At 44.0% G+C, this 15,116-nt stretch overlaps 2 protein-coding genes across 5 annotated transcripts; both read left to right on the forward strand.

The window, feature by feature from the left end:
* Positions 1 to 1,228: 1,228 nt before the first annotated feature.
* On the forward strand, positions 1,229 to 4,068 carry pus3 (pseudouridylate synthase 3). Its single transcript, XM_061809453.1, has 7 exons — positions 1,229 to 1,381; positions 1,675 to 2,047; positions 2,137 to 2,405; positions 2,546 to 2,729; positions 2,900 to 3,009; positions 3,304 to 3,476; positions 3,658 to 4,068. The coding sequence occupies exons 2-7, from the start codon at positions 1,676 to 1,678 to the stop codon at positions 3,900 to 3,902; spliced, it is 1,353 nt and encodes a 450-aa protein (XP_061665437.1). The 5' UTR covers positions 1,229 to 1,381; position 1,675; the 3' UTR covers positions 3,903 to 4,068.
* On the forward strand, positions 3,735 to 14,331 carry dcakd (dephospho-CoA kinase domain containing). Of its 4 annotated transcripts, none has more exons than XM_061809455.1 (6): positions 4,689 to 5,234; positions 5,793 to 5,907; positions 6,105 to 6,308; positions 6,964 to 7,051; positions 7,999 to 8,323; positions 13,754 to 14,331. In XM_061809455.1, the coding sequence occupies exons 2-5, from the start codon at positions 5,796 to 5,798 to the stop codon at positions 8,282 to 8,284; spliced, it is 690 nt and encodes a 229-aa protein (XP_061665439.1). In that variant the 5' UTR covers positions 4,689 to 5,234; positions 5,793 to 5,795; the 3' UTR covers positions 8,285 to 8,323; positions 13,754 to 14,331. The 4 variants fall into 4 exon arrangements, with proteins under 4 accessions (XP_061665442.1, XP_061665439.1, XP_061665440.1 ...); XM_061809456.1 differs by lacking the exon at positions 13,754 to 14,331 and adding an exon at positions 9,410 to 9,976; XM_061809458.1 differs by lacking the exons at positions 4,689 to 5,234; positions 13,754 to 14,331 and adding an exon at positions 3,735 to 3,867 and having other exon boundaries at positions 7,999 to 9,982.
* The last annotated feature ends 785 nt before the right edge of the window (positions 14,332 to 15,116 follow it).

The following is a 15,116-nucleotide window of genomic DNA, read 5'->3' on the forward strand; positions in this document are numbered from 1 at the left end:
TTGACATTTGACTCAGACATTTCAGATCCAGGTGGCGTCTACGATGATAAAACCTTATCATGGCTCCAGGTGACCAAGACTAGAATTAATTACTTTTTTTTTAATTTAAGAAATGGGGAAATAACCTATTCTGACCCATATTTTCACATCTATGCTGCGAGTTACTTACAACCTTTTGCTTATTTTCAATGTTATTTAAAGGTTGTGTCAGGGCATCACTTGGAGTTGATTACTCCCGAATACAGCGACAAGTGGACAGCGGAGGTGACTCACAGTTCCGTGGTCCGACGTTTGCATCTCGGCACGGAAATCCGGAAAATGGGTTTTCTCTGTACTCCACTTTCTCTCCAAATTCCTACAAGCGTGAACATTCGCATTTGACGAATTTGCACATTTTTGTACTTTCTGTAAACCACTGTTGTGTAAAAAAAAAAAAAAAAAATCTGTGCAGAATTGACACCAAATTTGTAATTACTTAGAGATGCCACAAGATGGTGGGAAAGCACAATTTATGTCCAAAAGAAGTTCTTCAACTGACTTCAACTTACTTGACACCATGGTGCCACCGGATAGCAGCACAAAACAACACGACTTATTTATTTATTTAATGTGGAACTGCAAATATGTAAACCTGGCTTTGCTATATTATAAATCATTGACTTTGAAATGTAAGTAATTGCACTTTTTTTTAAATACAATTTCAAACCAGGTAATCTGTTCGTCATTTATTTCTAAGGGTAATGAAGATACATTTGAAAATGGCAGCATTTTGGGAAAAAAATGAGTGGATATATTTCAGGTTTGAAATATAATAAACATTTTTTAGGGACGGTGGCCATTTTTCTTTGTGAAGAGGCTGAATCCATATTTCAGTTTTAATTCATCAATTTTACTCGGAAAAGCAGAAAAAGAAAAAGCAAAATCAACAAATTACACATGACTTGAATGAATAATGCAATTGATTTAAAAAAAAAACGGGCGGGCAGTAGCTAGCCCCACACCTGAGATAGGCAGCTAATGTTTTCAGTTTTGTTCAACTGTGTTTGCTTGTACTGATTATAATAGTGAATATATACAGTACACCATAATTTGTGTTTACCTTATGATCAGCAAATCTTATTCTGCAGCGTAGTCGTTGCTGATTTTTCTTCAGCATTAGCAGCTAATGTTTCACCAGTCATTCGCTTTTGACGTCACGGACTACATTTCCCATACATACCGGAAGTTAGCGTTGACCGTAATTCGTTAAGAAATGAAGTAAAATCTGAACGTAAAGCAAGCGTGTTTGGCTGTGCAAAAATCCGAAAGCTGGATAAAAGAAGCAACAAAAACAAAAATAAGTAATACACGCTTGTCGACTATCTTGAGGTTAAAAGTCAAGGTAAACTGCTGATTTACTGCAACATTAGCTGTTATTAATACCAGTCTTGGCACCGTATTATTCACGACGTATTTTTCTTAGTGGGAAGTCGCCTAATAATTGACTGTGGGAGATTAATGAGGGCGTTATCATATATTTTGAAAGCGTGAAGAAAAAAAAATGAAGATTTCAGATAAAAAGAAAAAAAAAGGAATTTGAGCTTCTCGATTTAAGCATCCTGACTTGTATCTACCTGGAGTTATTGGAACCATTTTCATTCTTGCTCCTTTTGGTTCCTCCATTTCTAATACAAGAATGTCTGAGGCCATCATCCAGAGAATGAAGGAGCTGGAGGAGGAACTGGAGAAGGTCAAGTCCCAACTGAATGGATGCCACACAGAAACCAGTCCGTCCCCCGATTATGAGAAGACTCATCACAAAAAGGGGAAGAAAATAGGCAAGGAGCGCCCGTTTGACTTCAGCGCACACCCCCGCCGCCACGTCGCCCTGCGTCTGGCCTACCTGGGATGGGCTTACCAAGGCTTCGCCGTCCAGGAGAACACAGACAACACAGTGGAGGCCAGGCTCTTCGAAGCCCTGCTGAAGACGCGCCTCATCCAGGACCGCCAGAGTTCCAACTATCACCGCTGTGGACGCACAGACAAAGGGGTTAGCGCCTTCTCCCAGGTGAGTCCACCACATCCTGGAGTTTGGGGATCTCGACATCTTCTTCCCTGTTCTTCTTCGCCCCCCCCCCCCCCCCCCCCCCCGTACAGGTTATAACAATCGACCTGCGCTCCACGCAGTATTCGGGTTTGGGGGTCACGATTCCTGAAAATGCCCAGAAAAAAGTCGCCGCGGTCGCCTCAGAGCTTCCCTACGTGAAGATGCTGAACAGAATCCTCCCTCAAGACATCCGCGTTTTTGACTGGGCCCCCGCCGCCGAGGGTTTTAGCGCACGCTTTGATTGCCAGTCCCGCACGTACCGCTACTATTTCCCGCGAGGCTCCTTGGACGTCGCGTTGATGGCGGACGCGGCGAAAAGGTGGGCCAGAAAAACACCCTCGGACACAAGCTCTCAAGGAGACGTGTGTTTGATTTATTTTCCAAAAGTTCTGGGAATATGGCGGAACTTGGACTCAGGCGTGCACAAGGCGCGATTAACTTTCGTACCCTCACCGTCAGGTACGAAGGCACCCACGACTTCCGGAACCTGTGCAAGATGGACGTGGGCAACGGCATCCTGCAGTTCCAGAGGACCATCCTGGCGGCGACGGTCAAGCCGGCGGACCCGCAACGGGCGGACGCCGCGGACCCGCACGACTTGTTCGTGTTTGAGATTAAAGGACTCGCCTTCCTCTACCACCAGGTGAGAAAAAGGAAAAAAAAACCAAATACCGATTCGTGGGTGTGTGATGAAAACCGTCGAACGAGAAACAGAAGTTTGACGTTCACTTTTATGATATCGCGGTTAACGCTATAAGTGTGTGCCCGTTTGGCGTGTGTTGCGAATGTCGGCCCTTTGTCGCGACGCTGCAGGTCCGCTGCATGATGGCCGTCCTCCTGCTGATTGGACAGAAGCTGGAGGCGCCGGAAATAATCCGCAGCCTCCTCGACGTTCACAACAACCCCAGGAAGCCGCAATACAGGTGACTTTCCCTCTCTCGCTTCATCTATTCATCCCTCCGTGTCTGTCCCCATCGTCTTGTCTCTTTCTATCTATCAATATGTATAGTTTGGGATCCATTTTACTTTGTCATCTCTTGCTGTTCCTTTCTTACGGTGCTCTCTTTCTCAGGCTCTCTCATCTCTTTGAATCTCTCTTTATCCATCACTCCATCCATCCATATAACGGCATCGTGAGCGTCAACATCCCAGTTGCAATGCTTTTTGAGAAAATCCAGGACTTTTGTCTTTTGTTTTTTTTTTTTTTTTTAATTCAGCATGGCGGTGGACTACCCGCTGGTCCTGTACGACTGCCAATTCGACGGCTTGAGCTGGAGGCGGGAGGCCGAGGAGCTGAGTCTCGCCCTGACTTCGCTGCAGCGACACTGGACGCAGAGCGCGGTCAAGGCCCACGTTCTCCGCGACATGATTCGAGGCTTGGACGCCACAGGTGAGGAGTCCTCACCTTGACGTTTTTGGTTAAATAAGAACCGGACGCAGAGTGAAAGCTCCAGCTCGTTTTTGCCACACCGAGCACAATATTGTCATTTCGACTTTAAACAAACTAGAATCTGAAGTAGACGTGCGCGATTTCATTCCAACGTTGCCCCTTCGACCCGTTGCATCCGCAGTCGACGGGGCGTCATCCGGCGAATGCGTGCTGGCGGAAGGCAGCCGCCGGAGGAAGTACCGGCCCTTGCTGGAGCGTCCGCTCTGCGAGAGTCTGGAGTCGCGCATCGAGCACTTCGTCAAGAGAGGCCGGCTGGAACGGGAGGAGGGCGACGGCGGCGGGGAAACGGTCCACAAAGGGAAGCGCTCCAAACGTTCCAAGAATTCCGCAGGTTCAGCTGACGTGATCGACGCAGATCCTGAATAGAAATGCATAAAAAAGGGGCTTTTAAAAATTATGAAATTGTAATTGATTTATTTTTTTTTACATACTGTATACTGAAAGAAGTGTATTTTTATGGAACACACATTTTCAATCAAGTTGGGTAGTCGTTCATCTGTAAGCACTTTTGCTTTGGCACCAGAGGGTCGTGGTTTGAGTCCTGCTGCGAAGAAAAATGTAAAATGGCAACAAATTTTAGGGAAAATGCTCTCCACAATTATACAAGGATGAGTATAATACAAAAAAAAAAAAAAAAAATGAATTCCTAACCTGAAGGGAGGGAAAATGGGAATCGTCAAGTGTAAAAGAAAAGCTGTCAATCTTGGACTTGACTGTGTACCCAAACGGTTTAATCACTGTTGAGTTGTAGAAAACTGGATTATAATCAATGTTTGAGTTCAGACTGTCAGTAAGGGAAGATGACGGGCACTGGGTTTGGTGGTGAGGAAGAACAGACTGTCATCTGTGGAACGCTGAAAGCACAAGTTTAATTTACAGTTTTGGAAAAAATTATAATTCTAAGCAGCATGGTGATAAAGACGAAGGGTCCCAAGACAGCGCTCTGGGGCCCGCCAATAGAAAATGGGGAGGGCTAGGATTTGTTTTTTTTTTTTTAAATAATATATATATATATTATATATATATATATATTTGTTTTTAGAAAAAAAAATATATATATATGTATTTAGGGAAACAATCTTTACACCGCGTTCATGACAACGGAAACAGCCTACAGCTATATAACCGGTTTGCTAAAAGTTAGGCAAAGGCAACGCGGTTAATGGGGGGGGGGGGGGAATCGAGAGGCGAGGTAACAACATGGTGCCCGTAAACCACGTGATGCCGATTTAACCAATGACGAGGCAATCCGAACAGTTCACCCAGTGTCCACACCTTTTCATTATGCTTCAGTTTTCCTGCATTTCATCGAAACTCAAAATACGATTGACAGACAGAAAATGTTTCTTTTTTTTAACTACGGATTTTTTTTTTGAGTCGACTCGAGTTCTGTATAGGGAAATTTTTGTCAGATGACCGGACCTGTTATGCAGTGACACATGAAAACTCCCAACATCCGGTCGCTAGTATGTAGTTGACCTCAAGAGACCAAATTGCCGACAATTTGACAAATAACATCGACAAATGTCGATTCTGTCCCAGTCTGAAGTTTTAGAAACGAGCTAAGATGACCTCGTTCGTTGGTCCATCTGCTGCTATTTTGACGCTGTCGGCGACGTCTAGCGTGTTAGCATAAGCTTGAAGTCCGGATGTCAAAGATCTCGTTCGTCTTCGTTTGTGGCGCAGCTGAGAACTAAAGTAAGAAACCCGTCAAAGAAATGGTTTGTTTAATTTCATTTTTCATGACTGACAAGCAGTGAGGGTGTTTGTCATCGCCTCTTATAGTGTAAAACCTTTTTTTTCTCCCCAAAATGCGTCAGGAACAGCTGGATGTAGATAGATGTAAAAAGCGGAAATATATGATGAAAATATTTTGTTTAAAATATGGCAGAAAATCTCAAGCAAGTTCAGCTCAGTGAGCATCTGAATTCCCGAAACCTCGACAGCGACGCAGGGACAATCAAAGTGTAGCCACCAGTTGGCATTCATTAAACACCATAACAGCTTTGTGTACAAAAAAAAACACATTTTATTTTGAAAAATTTCTCTTTTGAATTTGTAAAAATTTCTCTTTAAAAGTGAGATGAGATCATCACTGTTTTTGTTTAACGTAAAGATTTTGTGATACTTTTAGTTGTTCTTACAATGTGGAAAATCTACTTTTGTTCAATCGATGTTGGCAAAATGCTCGTGTAGGTACCGCAAAGCTAGCCTTAGATTTGATTCATATTTCACGTTGTTTTATGCGTTTTTCAGGAGATGTATTTGGTGGGCCTGACGGGAGGTATCGCCTCCGGGAAAAGTACAGTGTCATCGATGCTGCGGGAGCTCGGATGCCCCATCATCGAGGCGGACGTTGTGGCCCGCAAAGGTAAATCCACAATTTTACACGAGTGCAAAAGTTTACGCTAATTTTCAAATTTGGACATTTTGCACGGGAATTAACCTAGGGATGAAAAGAAGAAGGTTGGCTCATAATTCTAAGCAATATTTTGTATAAATAACATTTAATCATTCGACATTTTTACCACCTCTGCCGACCTTCTCGGACTGTTTTTTTTTACGCAGTGGTTGAGCCGCGATCGCCCGCCCACTCGCGTATCGTCCTCCACTTCGGGCGAGACGTGCTGCTGGAAAGCGGCGAGATCGACCGGCCGAAGCTGGGCCGCCTGATCTTCGCCGACGAGGAGAAGCGCCAGCTGCTCAACTCCATCACGCACCCCGAGATCCAAAAGGAGATGCTCAAGCAGATTGTGTTCTACTTCCTCCGAGGTAAGCCTCGACTTAACGCCACAAAAATGGTTTTATATTTAGTGATTCCATTCCCCAATCACGGCGCGTAATCAAACACTCAAAGTGGGCGTGGCTAATGAGGGTTTTTTTTTTTCAAATGTATTTTTATTATTTTTAATTTTATTTCAGGCGATTTACCTCTGTCCCTGGTAATTTACCATTCACACAGTGAAGTAGATGTGGCTGATGTATAAATGTTATTTATTATTTTTATTTCATATCGGACAGTTGAGGGTCTTCTTGGCAACAAGTGGCTGGCCAACCACAAAAAAAAAAAAAAAAAAAAAAAAAATCAAACCAGTTCTGTTAACTAATCTTGAAATTAGGATTTTATTTTATTTTATTTTTTTTTTAAATATCAACTGGATGAAATTGGGAAATCGTCAATGACGGTCCCTGCTGAAGCTACAGGGCCCGCGACCCGACCACAAATAAGTGGTAGAAAATGAATGGAAATATTATTATTATTAATTAGTTTTTCATCTGACTTAAAAAAATATATACATGTATACAACGGGATGAATTAGATTCCAAGCACCAGTGAGCGCATTTAATGCCGTTTTCTCGCTGCGGCCTCTGTGGGACACGTTTGAAAGGTATGAAAATATGAAGATGTGCTTTTCGGTGTCTTCAGGTTATCGCTACGTTGTGCTGGATGTGCCGCTTCTCTTCGAAACCCGAAAGCTCACGCGGTTCCTCAACCACACCGTTGTGGTTTACTGGTAAGGCCGCCCGCACTGGAATTTCATGAACACGCGCCTCTCCGTTTGCTGTCATTTAATCTAAAAATGTATAACTAAATCGATAACCCAATTCAATCAAGGATTGAATGAGGAATGACTTCCGGCTTTCTCCTGGCTTTAAAAGGATGTTTTCATTCAGACATTGAACCTATTTTGTGACCTTTTTTTTTTTTTTCAATGACAATTTTCATTATAAAATTTTAGTTATCATGATTTAATGGTCAAATAACAAAGGTCATATGATTTAAAATAGTCACGAAATAGATGATCAGATTTGTAATAAGCATTCATTAATATTAATGAATTTCTACAATTTACTATACTGCATTTATGAACTATTCAGTTAACAAAATATAAGTATCTCTCAATAAAATCCACAATATTGAGTGGATGTGTGTTTTTGTGGCAAAATGGAGGAAGAAAAAAAAGAAGCAAATAAATAGATAAGTATAGACAAACATGAATGACCACATTGAAATGTAAAATTATTCTTTTTTTTTTTTTTTTTTGAAACTGGATTACATTTTTAAAAAGGGTCATGCAATGTAGTACAAACAAGTCAAGGCAATTGTTAAATATTTGACTTCACAGTTGATTTGATGAAAAATGTCATTATTTCACATTTGAATTGATTCATTTAAGTGTGTATCGTTTTTGCACCCAAAAATTTCCAGAAGAAAAAGTGCTTTGAGTAGGTGGCCATTTTTCATATTCCTATTCCTATTTAGAACCCTTTTCCAAAGCACTTATCCTCACGAGGGTGGCGTGAGTAAATATTTTCAGGCTTGCGCTTAGCCACAAAGACAACTGAGCGTCTATTTCCGTCACGTTTATCTAAAGATATTCTTAAAATTGTCCAGGAGCATCCTGCGTGTACGTACGGGTTTCTAACCAGCGTCCTTGTCTGTCCCTCGCCGCCGCATCAGCGACCCCGCCACTCAGCTGGCACGCCTGATGCAGCGGGACGGCCTGACGCCGGAGGAGGCCAAGCAGCGGCTGGCGGCCCAGATGCCGCTCAACGAGAAGCGCGGCCTGGCCAACCACGTCATCGAGAACTCGGGCACGCGCGAGGACACCCACCGGCAGGTCCTGCGGCTGCACACCAAGCTGGAGGACTCCATGGACTTCCTTCTGGTGCGGGTGCTCGCCGTGGCCGCCGCCGCCGGCCTGGGAGGGGTCCTGCTGTACGCCGCCAAGATGATTTGGTCCTAACGGAGGTCGCGGGACGGGAATACGGTGTGGAAAAAGGAGGTTAGTGACTGGAGCCACGTCCTCACCCGGATTTAGTAACATGCACTTTACAGGAAGTAGCGGGCAAGAACGGACTTTGATTCGATGAAATTAATGTTTAGGGCAATTCTACGGTTGCTTTTCCGTGCTAAGCTCGAATTGCCACTTTTTTTTTTTTTTTGTTCTTCTGAATGTTTAGTTTAATCCCCATAAAAATTGTCTAATTTTAAATATTTTTACAGATGCATTTTCAACTGACTGTGACAAATTAAAACACTGAAACTGCTAATTACCTAATAACTAATGTCACATTTTAACTCTTATAAGTCTCATACAAGTGTTGAAAATAAGTTACACACAGATGTTAGCTAAATATTTAAAAAAAACACGATAATGTGTATTTTTTTTTTTGTGCAATGTCATACGTGACCACAGTTGAACAATTTTCAAATAGTGACAGGTCCATCATTTTTGTTATTCTGAATTTTGCACAATTATTCCTTATAAAAATATCACAACAAAGCTAATATAAAATGAAGCTGCAATATTCGCGGCGGATACGGACCAGGGAGAGTAAAAGTGTGCAATTGACTGACACTTTTCTAACTATCATGATTTTTTTTTTTTTTAGTACATTAGCGTGGAATTGTTTAAAAAAAAATGAAAAAGCAACGGTTTTTGCGAATTATGGCATAGTTGCAAATGCCGACTTGCGAGTATGCAGAAGTCAACTGTAGTGCTTTATTTTGTTCAATTTCCTACTAAATTGTCATGAGGACATTTATGATCCTCAACTCGCACTGACATAGGCAATTTATAATATCTCCACATGCATTTTGCATTTGTTTTATTGATACACGAAAGGATCAGACAGATGATGAATCTTCCAGATTTCATGCATGCAGTACCAAATTTGTCACATGCAAACACCAGAAGCCACTTAAGGACCTGAAGATGATATGAAGACAAATGCATTTGACAATCCAGTTGAAACTGTGACGTAAGGGAATTCGTGAATTTTACTGTATATTCATACACATGATTTTTTTTCCTGTCCTGTACTTTCTTTTCCCCTCTCTGTAAACACCCTTTGTAAAAACCACGCAGTTTTAAGAGAACCAAAATCCAACAGCGTCCTCTGACTCTGGACTTCAAAACACCGGAAAACTTTCTTGGCCCACAAGAGGAACGTCGAGCGCTGCGGACGGAAAACTTGAAGGACGCGGTCGAATGCGATGATGTCATCCGATGTACGTTACTTGGCTTTGTCCGAGGGCCTCCGAGCCACCGCGCCGCTAATGCGGAGTGACGGGTGGCGGGGGGGGGGTGGTTGCATTCGATACGTAGACCGCTTCTCTTCTTGATGCCCCGCCCACGAGACTGTGAAGGTCGCAGTCATGACCTGATAAATTGGCTGAAAGGCATCGTTTACCTGTACTCCATATTTTTTGTTCCGATTCAATGGACAAGATGTTTTTTTTTTTCCGTGTTGTATCATTCGTTGTCCATGACGGATGATCAAATTATAGTCTTGTTTTGAAAAAGTACAGGTATCTATTTTAAGTATCAGAACTAAACGCATAAGCACGGATTTTGGGGGGCGGCGGGGTGTCGACCCCCTACCCAAAAAAAAAAAAAAACACAACTGGGATGATTGATCAGGAGATTCCTCAATCCTGATGTGTCTCCAGGTGTTTTCCAGTTCCTAGTGTGGTTGATGAGGACCACTATGAGGTGGTTCTCGGGGCCCCCGACGAGCTCGACAGCAGTGAGTAAGGAGCCCGACGTGGACAGATTCCCAGTCATTGATAAAGGTCATATTCAGGCCAGTTTCTGGGCTTGCCTCCCCCGGTCCGGGGTCCCTGGTCCGGACCCCTGTAAAGTCTTCGTATTTGCGCTGGCCTGGAACTCGTCTCCACTTAATGCCAGGGCGGCAGCGTGGCTTTTTCCAGCGTGTGTCAGGAGGCGACATTTTTTGCAGCCTTGGACTTTATCTGAACCGGCAAATGTGAACGCTCCCGGGGGGAGGGACGTTCCCGCCTGAATACTAATCGTGGCTTTAATAACGTGGCCGATTATCCGAAAACCGCCGTCGATTCCGCTGCTGCCCGCAGTCTGTAATCTGGCCATCGCCGAGACCTGCCCCCCCTGCGGGCGCCCGCAGAGTGTCATCTGTCAGAGCGCTTTTTCATCACCGCGTGCCCGAGCCGACGCAGAAGTCAATTAAAATTAAAACTGCGACGGATGATAAGCAAGCGGTCCGCGCAAAATGTTAATGACGACTTCATTGTCGTTTCAAATTGCGATTGTTTACCGCGTGACGGCTCAATTCTTTTTTTTTTTTAAATCTCCGTAATGGGAAAAACGTGCCGGGCGAACGCTCGTCTTCCTCAAGGCCTTACAAGCAATTTGTGCTTCTCGGCAGTTATCAAGAAATACAATTAATAAAGGGTAGCGGCACGGTGGTACGTATGCCTCACAGTTCTGAGGTTCAACGTTGGAATCTTGCTACTTGGGCTTCCTCCTGCATTCCAAAAGCATCCATGTGGATCTAATAGATTAATTTGTAACCCAAAGTATGAATTTGTCCTTCGGTCTCGACTGGATGATCCACCGGTTCGTGTAGTAGGAGGCCGTTCAAAGTCTGCTTTGCGTCGTCCGGTCCGCGGGAAAAAGTGCACTTCCTGGCTGAGGCAATAAAAACAGATGCACGTAGCACCACTAATCAAAACTCTCTGTTATGGTTCATATTGCATTCCTGGAATAAGTATTAACCAGAATTATTCTCCGTTCTCAGGATGCTGCCATTTTAGGTCACAACACCCCCTGGTGGTGACAGAAAGCAACCCCTGGAATGGTTACGTATGGCTTGGCGCACTCTTATTTAAGATCGATATCAGTACGGAAAGATGATTTTTCATGATTATTTTGAGACCAGTCCTGAAACTTTTGGATAAATGTTCACATTTGTTTTTATCTATCTGAGGAATTGTGTTTTTCTCTCAAATTCAGAGTTTTTAGTAGATATTTTAAATCTTTGCAGTTCCCCCAAATGAACTCTCGTCCGTTGTCTGCATAAAGCGCTCGCATGTATGGAAATTGTATAGTGATCCAGAACTAGCTAAGAATGTACAATCGGCATGAACAGCTTGTTAGATAACTGTTCCAGGAAAGTGTAAAAGACAGAAAGCAGAAAAGCCGACGGCACGCCTTCCGCGCCGCGGCTCGCAAATGTGGCACGACACCAACGGCTAGCATTAAGCGGCCCTCCGCGGCCATCGCCATCTTGAACTCTGGCGTCTAGCGTCGCGCTAGGCCGGGGCCAGCGCCTCCGTCGCGCGTTGTCACGCCGTATCCCGCCGACATCGGGTGAGGTGAAGAGACAGGCAACACGCCAGCGGAGCGTCCACGGCCACATGAGTCAACCTGTCCGCCCGCGTTAGGCCCGGCTCGGTGAGGGCGGCGCGGACGGCCACCGGTGTTGAGTCACTGACACACTGGACTTGTTCCCCCGGACGCAGCGTGACGCCCGCGAAGGACGTGGGGAGCGGCGTACGCTGTCACGTTCTCCCAAGGAGCGCTAAGACGCGTCGGTGGTGTGCATGGATGCACGCGTGTAGGCCCACCGCGAGCCTCTCGAGCGCTTCCCTATTGCCCCGCGCGAGCTTTCTGCTCTATTTGCTTTCCGTTGGCTGCTGCGAGCGCCGCACGATGACAAAGAGTTAAACGTATATAGCGCCAGGAATTGTTAGCATGCTGGCCCACCTCTTTTTCATTTTCAGGATCACGATGGGTGCGTTTGGAAATTCAGTCAGACGACCTAATTGTACTCTTAAGAAGACCCCCCCCCCCCCTCCGTATAGCACATTAAATGCTAAATGCTTTATGACGCGATTGTTGCCATGTTTAGCGCGCGTTTAGTGTCAGCGTGTGCAAGGGCGGCGTCGGAACGTCGCTCAAGAGGCGCGGCGGGGGTTGGTAATGGTAGCCGAGGCATCCGTCCCTAATTCGGATGCCTCTCGGCGAGTTAATTGGGGCTGCGGACCGGCAAACAAAAGCGAGGCTTGATTAATGTCGCTTTTGCGAAGAGGCAGGAGCCCGACTCGTGTCGCGACCCGCACAAACAAACAAACGCGCGTCTTTGCCGGATCGCCATCGGTATTATCTGGAAAAGCCTTCGCAATCCATCTGGATCAAGTGGTGTCTAACTCGAGGCCCAGGGACCAGATCCGGCCCGCCACTTTTATTTTATAAAGGAAATGAACTTTATCTACTTGTTTCATGCTAAATGAATTGAACTGGTCTTACCGGCGGCGTTTATTGTCACCAAGTGACTGAACTCGGGAATTGCAAGCTCTTGCGAGATGTATTTTTTTTTTTAAAAGCATTTGTCTTCGCCAGTGCTCTCCATCGTCGTCATCGTCTTCTAAATTGTACAACACGGGGAGTCCTCGGGCTAAAACGGTCTCGACTTTACAACGCCCGTCCCCCGTCCGCCATTTTGTCCGGCTAGTGCTTGTCCGTGTTTGTACGCCGGGAGAATCCTCGTTTTTTTTTTTTTTTTGACATTATGGCCCCAAAGAAGAAAGCTGTGGCTTTTAGCAAGGCTTGCGCGGCCAAAAGAAATCCATTAGCATGGAAACGAAGATGAAGATCATAAAAAGATTGGAGAACGGAGAGACACCGACACCAGCAAGGCTTCAGTCGGTCGACCGCGGTGATAATTATGAAAGACAAATCCCGTATTTTAGCGCATGCGATGAAGGGTTCCGTTCTTCGGTCTGATACAATGATCACAAAAACAAGATTCTTTGATAATTGTCGAGATGGTGGCGGAATCCGCCTTAAGTCGAAATTCGAGTGAAGTCGCCACCGTGGGAACGGATCTCAGTCGCGGACCGAGGACTCCCTGTACAGTATTTTTTAACAGTGGTGCCTTGATTTACGATGACTAGCTACAAGCAGTCCATTTTTTTTTTTTTTTTTTTTGCTTTGTGTCGTGAGTCCAAATTTGACTCCAATCTGCCACTGATTGATTGAAATGGATTTAAAATTAAAAAAAAAAAAAAGCATCGGTGAGATCTGCGCTTTCATCCGTTTACCGAGCAGGACCGAACGCACAAGTACAAAATGCCAGTCGAGAGAATCACAGGACAGGTTCTGCAGGACTCCATCTTGTTTTTCTTAAAGCAATCTGTTGTCATTTTTATGTATGGCAGCACGTTAGAATATGGCTCTTGGCAAAGCTATATTTGATTCGTATTTTGCCAATAACCTCACAGGTTTTGTTTGTTTTTAATCCGGGCCCGTCGACTTTTCGGCGTTCAGTCGGCAGCGGAAGGCTTTGGCGACGGCAGCCGCAGCCGCTGCGACGGTTTCTCGCTTGGCCGGGGGGGCGTTCGTCTTTTGACATTGTGACATGAAGTCTCTAATTTGACGATGCTCTCACAGCGCCCGGGAGGACGCCGGGCTTCTCGCCCCCACGCCCGCCCCCCCCTTGGCTCGGGTGACCTCTGCCGAGGCACGGTCGCTCGCTTTTAATTGTGTCTGGAGGATGTGAGCTGTCCGTCTCCGAGGCATTAAATAACATTGATGCTCTGACACTGCAAAGCAATCCAGTCTCTGCTGATTTTTTTTTTTTTTTTTTTTTTTTATTCAGTGCTATGACTTTTTTTTTTTTTTTTTTTAATTTTGGGTGGCAGCGTTTACTCACTGGCTACGTTCGTCGCTCCGTTTTCCACCGTCAGAACCTCAGTGGTTCTTCAGATTTTTTTTTTGCAATAGCGAAGATAAATGAATCCTTTCTTCCCACGGAAGTCCGGAAGCTACGGATTCGCCCCCCGGATGAGTTGTTGTGACGTGTCCCGAACGTGCAACGTCACCAAGTTTTTGCTGATTTTTTTTTGATGAGGAATTAACTTTGTCTTTAACAGAAAAAGAACAAAACAAAAAACATTGGGATGACTTCCAAGCAAACCGATTTTGAGAATACGTTGTATTAAAAAAAAAATAATAAAAAATTAAAAGACCACTGCAAAACTTCTTTGCTTCTCTGACTTTGTTTTTTTATAAGTATATGATTGACTAAAGTGTATATTTTTGTTTTATTTGATAAACCATTCATTCACATGTACTAATTCAGGTGGCAAAAGCACAGTTCAACATTTTAAAGCAGTACTGTACCTTTAAGAAGGGTTTGTTTTTAATCTTTTATTTAGGTGCAACGTTTCACTTTTACGGACAAAATATTTGAACAGAATTATTAAACGCAGCATACGTAAATGTTCAAACGCCGCATCGTTTTGCCGTGGCTTAGAATAACGTACTTTTTCGGTGGTAATTGATGTTAAAACTTTTGATAACCTCAGCGATAAATTCATGACAAATTCCAAACACAAACGTGATTATGATTGCCTTTTATCTGCACTTCTTGTTGTCAATACTGTTGTGATTTTAGTTGATTAGTCTGACATCATTCATATTTTTTTTTCCGCACAGAAAACAAAATGGCAAAGACGTTTGAGTGATTAGTCGACTTCAAAAGTTTGGCACGCCGATGCAGACGATTGAAATTGTCCATTAAACAATTAAATAATATTCATCCCACGCTAGAATTGCGCCAGCTTTCTTGTGACTTCTGCAGTTGAGTAGTCTTTCCAAAACATTTTGCAAACCACACCGGCCGCATAAATTGATGAATGAGACAAAAAAAAAAAAAAAAAACTGTTGTCGTGGAGAACTTTCCTTTAATGGAACCAAAAAAAAAAAATTATCCATTCCAAGTTTGATTATATGTTCTCGATATATTTTCACT

The sequence above is a fragment of the Syngnathoides biaculeatus genome, chromosome 22 (genome assembly GCF_019802595.1).
Source record: "Syngnathoides biaculeatus isolate LvHL_M chromosome 22, ASM1980259v1, whole genome shotgun sequence".
Taxonomy (NCBI): Eukaryota; Metazoa; Chordata; class Actinopteri; order Syngnathiformes; family Syngnathidae; genus Syngnathoides; species Syngnathoides biaculeatus.

Bases quoted from the DNA above. Each gene is read 5' to 3' on its own strand.
- pus3 (XM_061809453.1), top strand. From the start codon at position 1,676: ATGTCTGAGGCCATCATCCAGAGAATGAAGGAGCTGGAGGAGGAACTG. The intron at 2,406-2,545 runs GTGGGCCAGAAA...CCTCACCGTCAG, and splicing joins ATGGCGGACGCGGCGAAAAG to GTACGAAGGCACCCACGACT. The intron at 2,730-2,899 runs GTGAGAAAAAGG...GCGACGCTGCAG, and splicing joins TCGCCTTCCTCTACCACCAG to GTCCGCTGCATGATGGCCGT.
- dcakd (XM_061809458.1), top strand. From the start codon at position 5,796: ATGTATTTGGTGGGCCTGACGGGAGGTATCGCCTCCGGGAAAAGTACA. The intron at 6,309-6,963 runs GTAAGCCTCGAC...CGGTGTCTTCAG, and splicing joins TGTGTTCTACTTCCTCCGAG to GTTATCGCTACGTTGTGCTG. The intron at 7,052-7,998 runs GTAAGGCCGCCC...CCGCCGCATCAG, and splicing joins CACACCGTTGTGGTTTACTG to CGACCCCGCCACTCAGCTGG.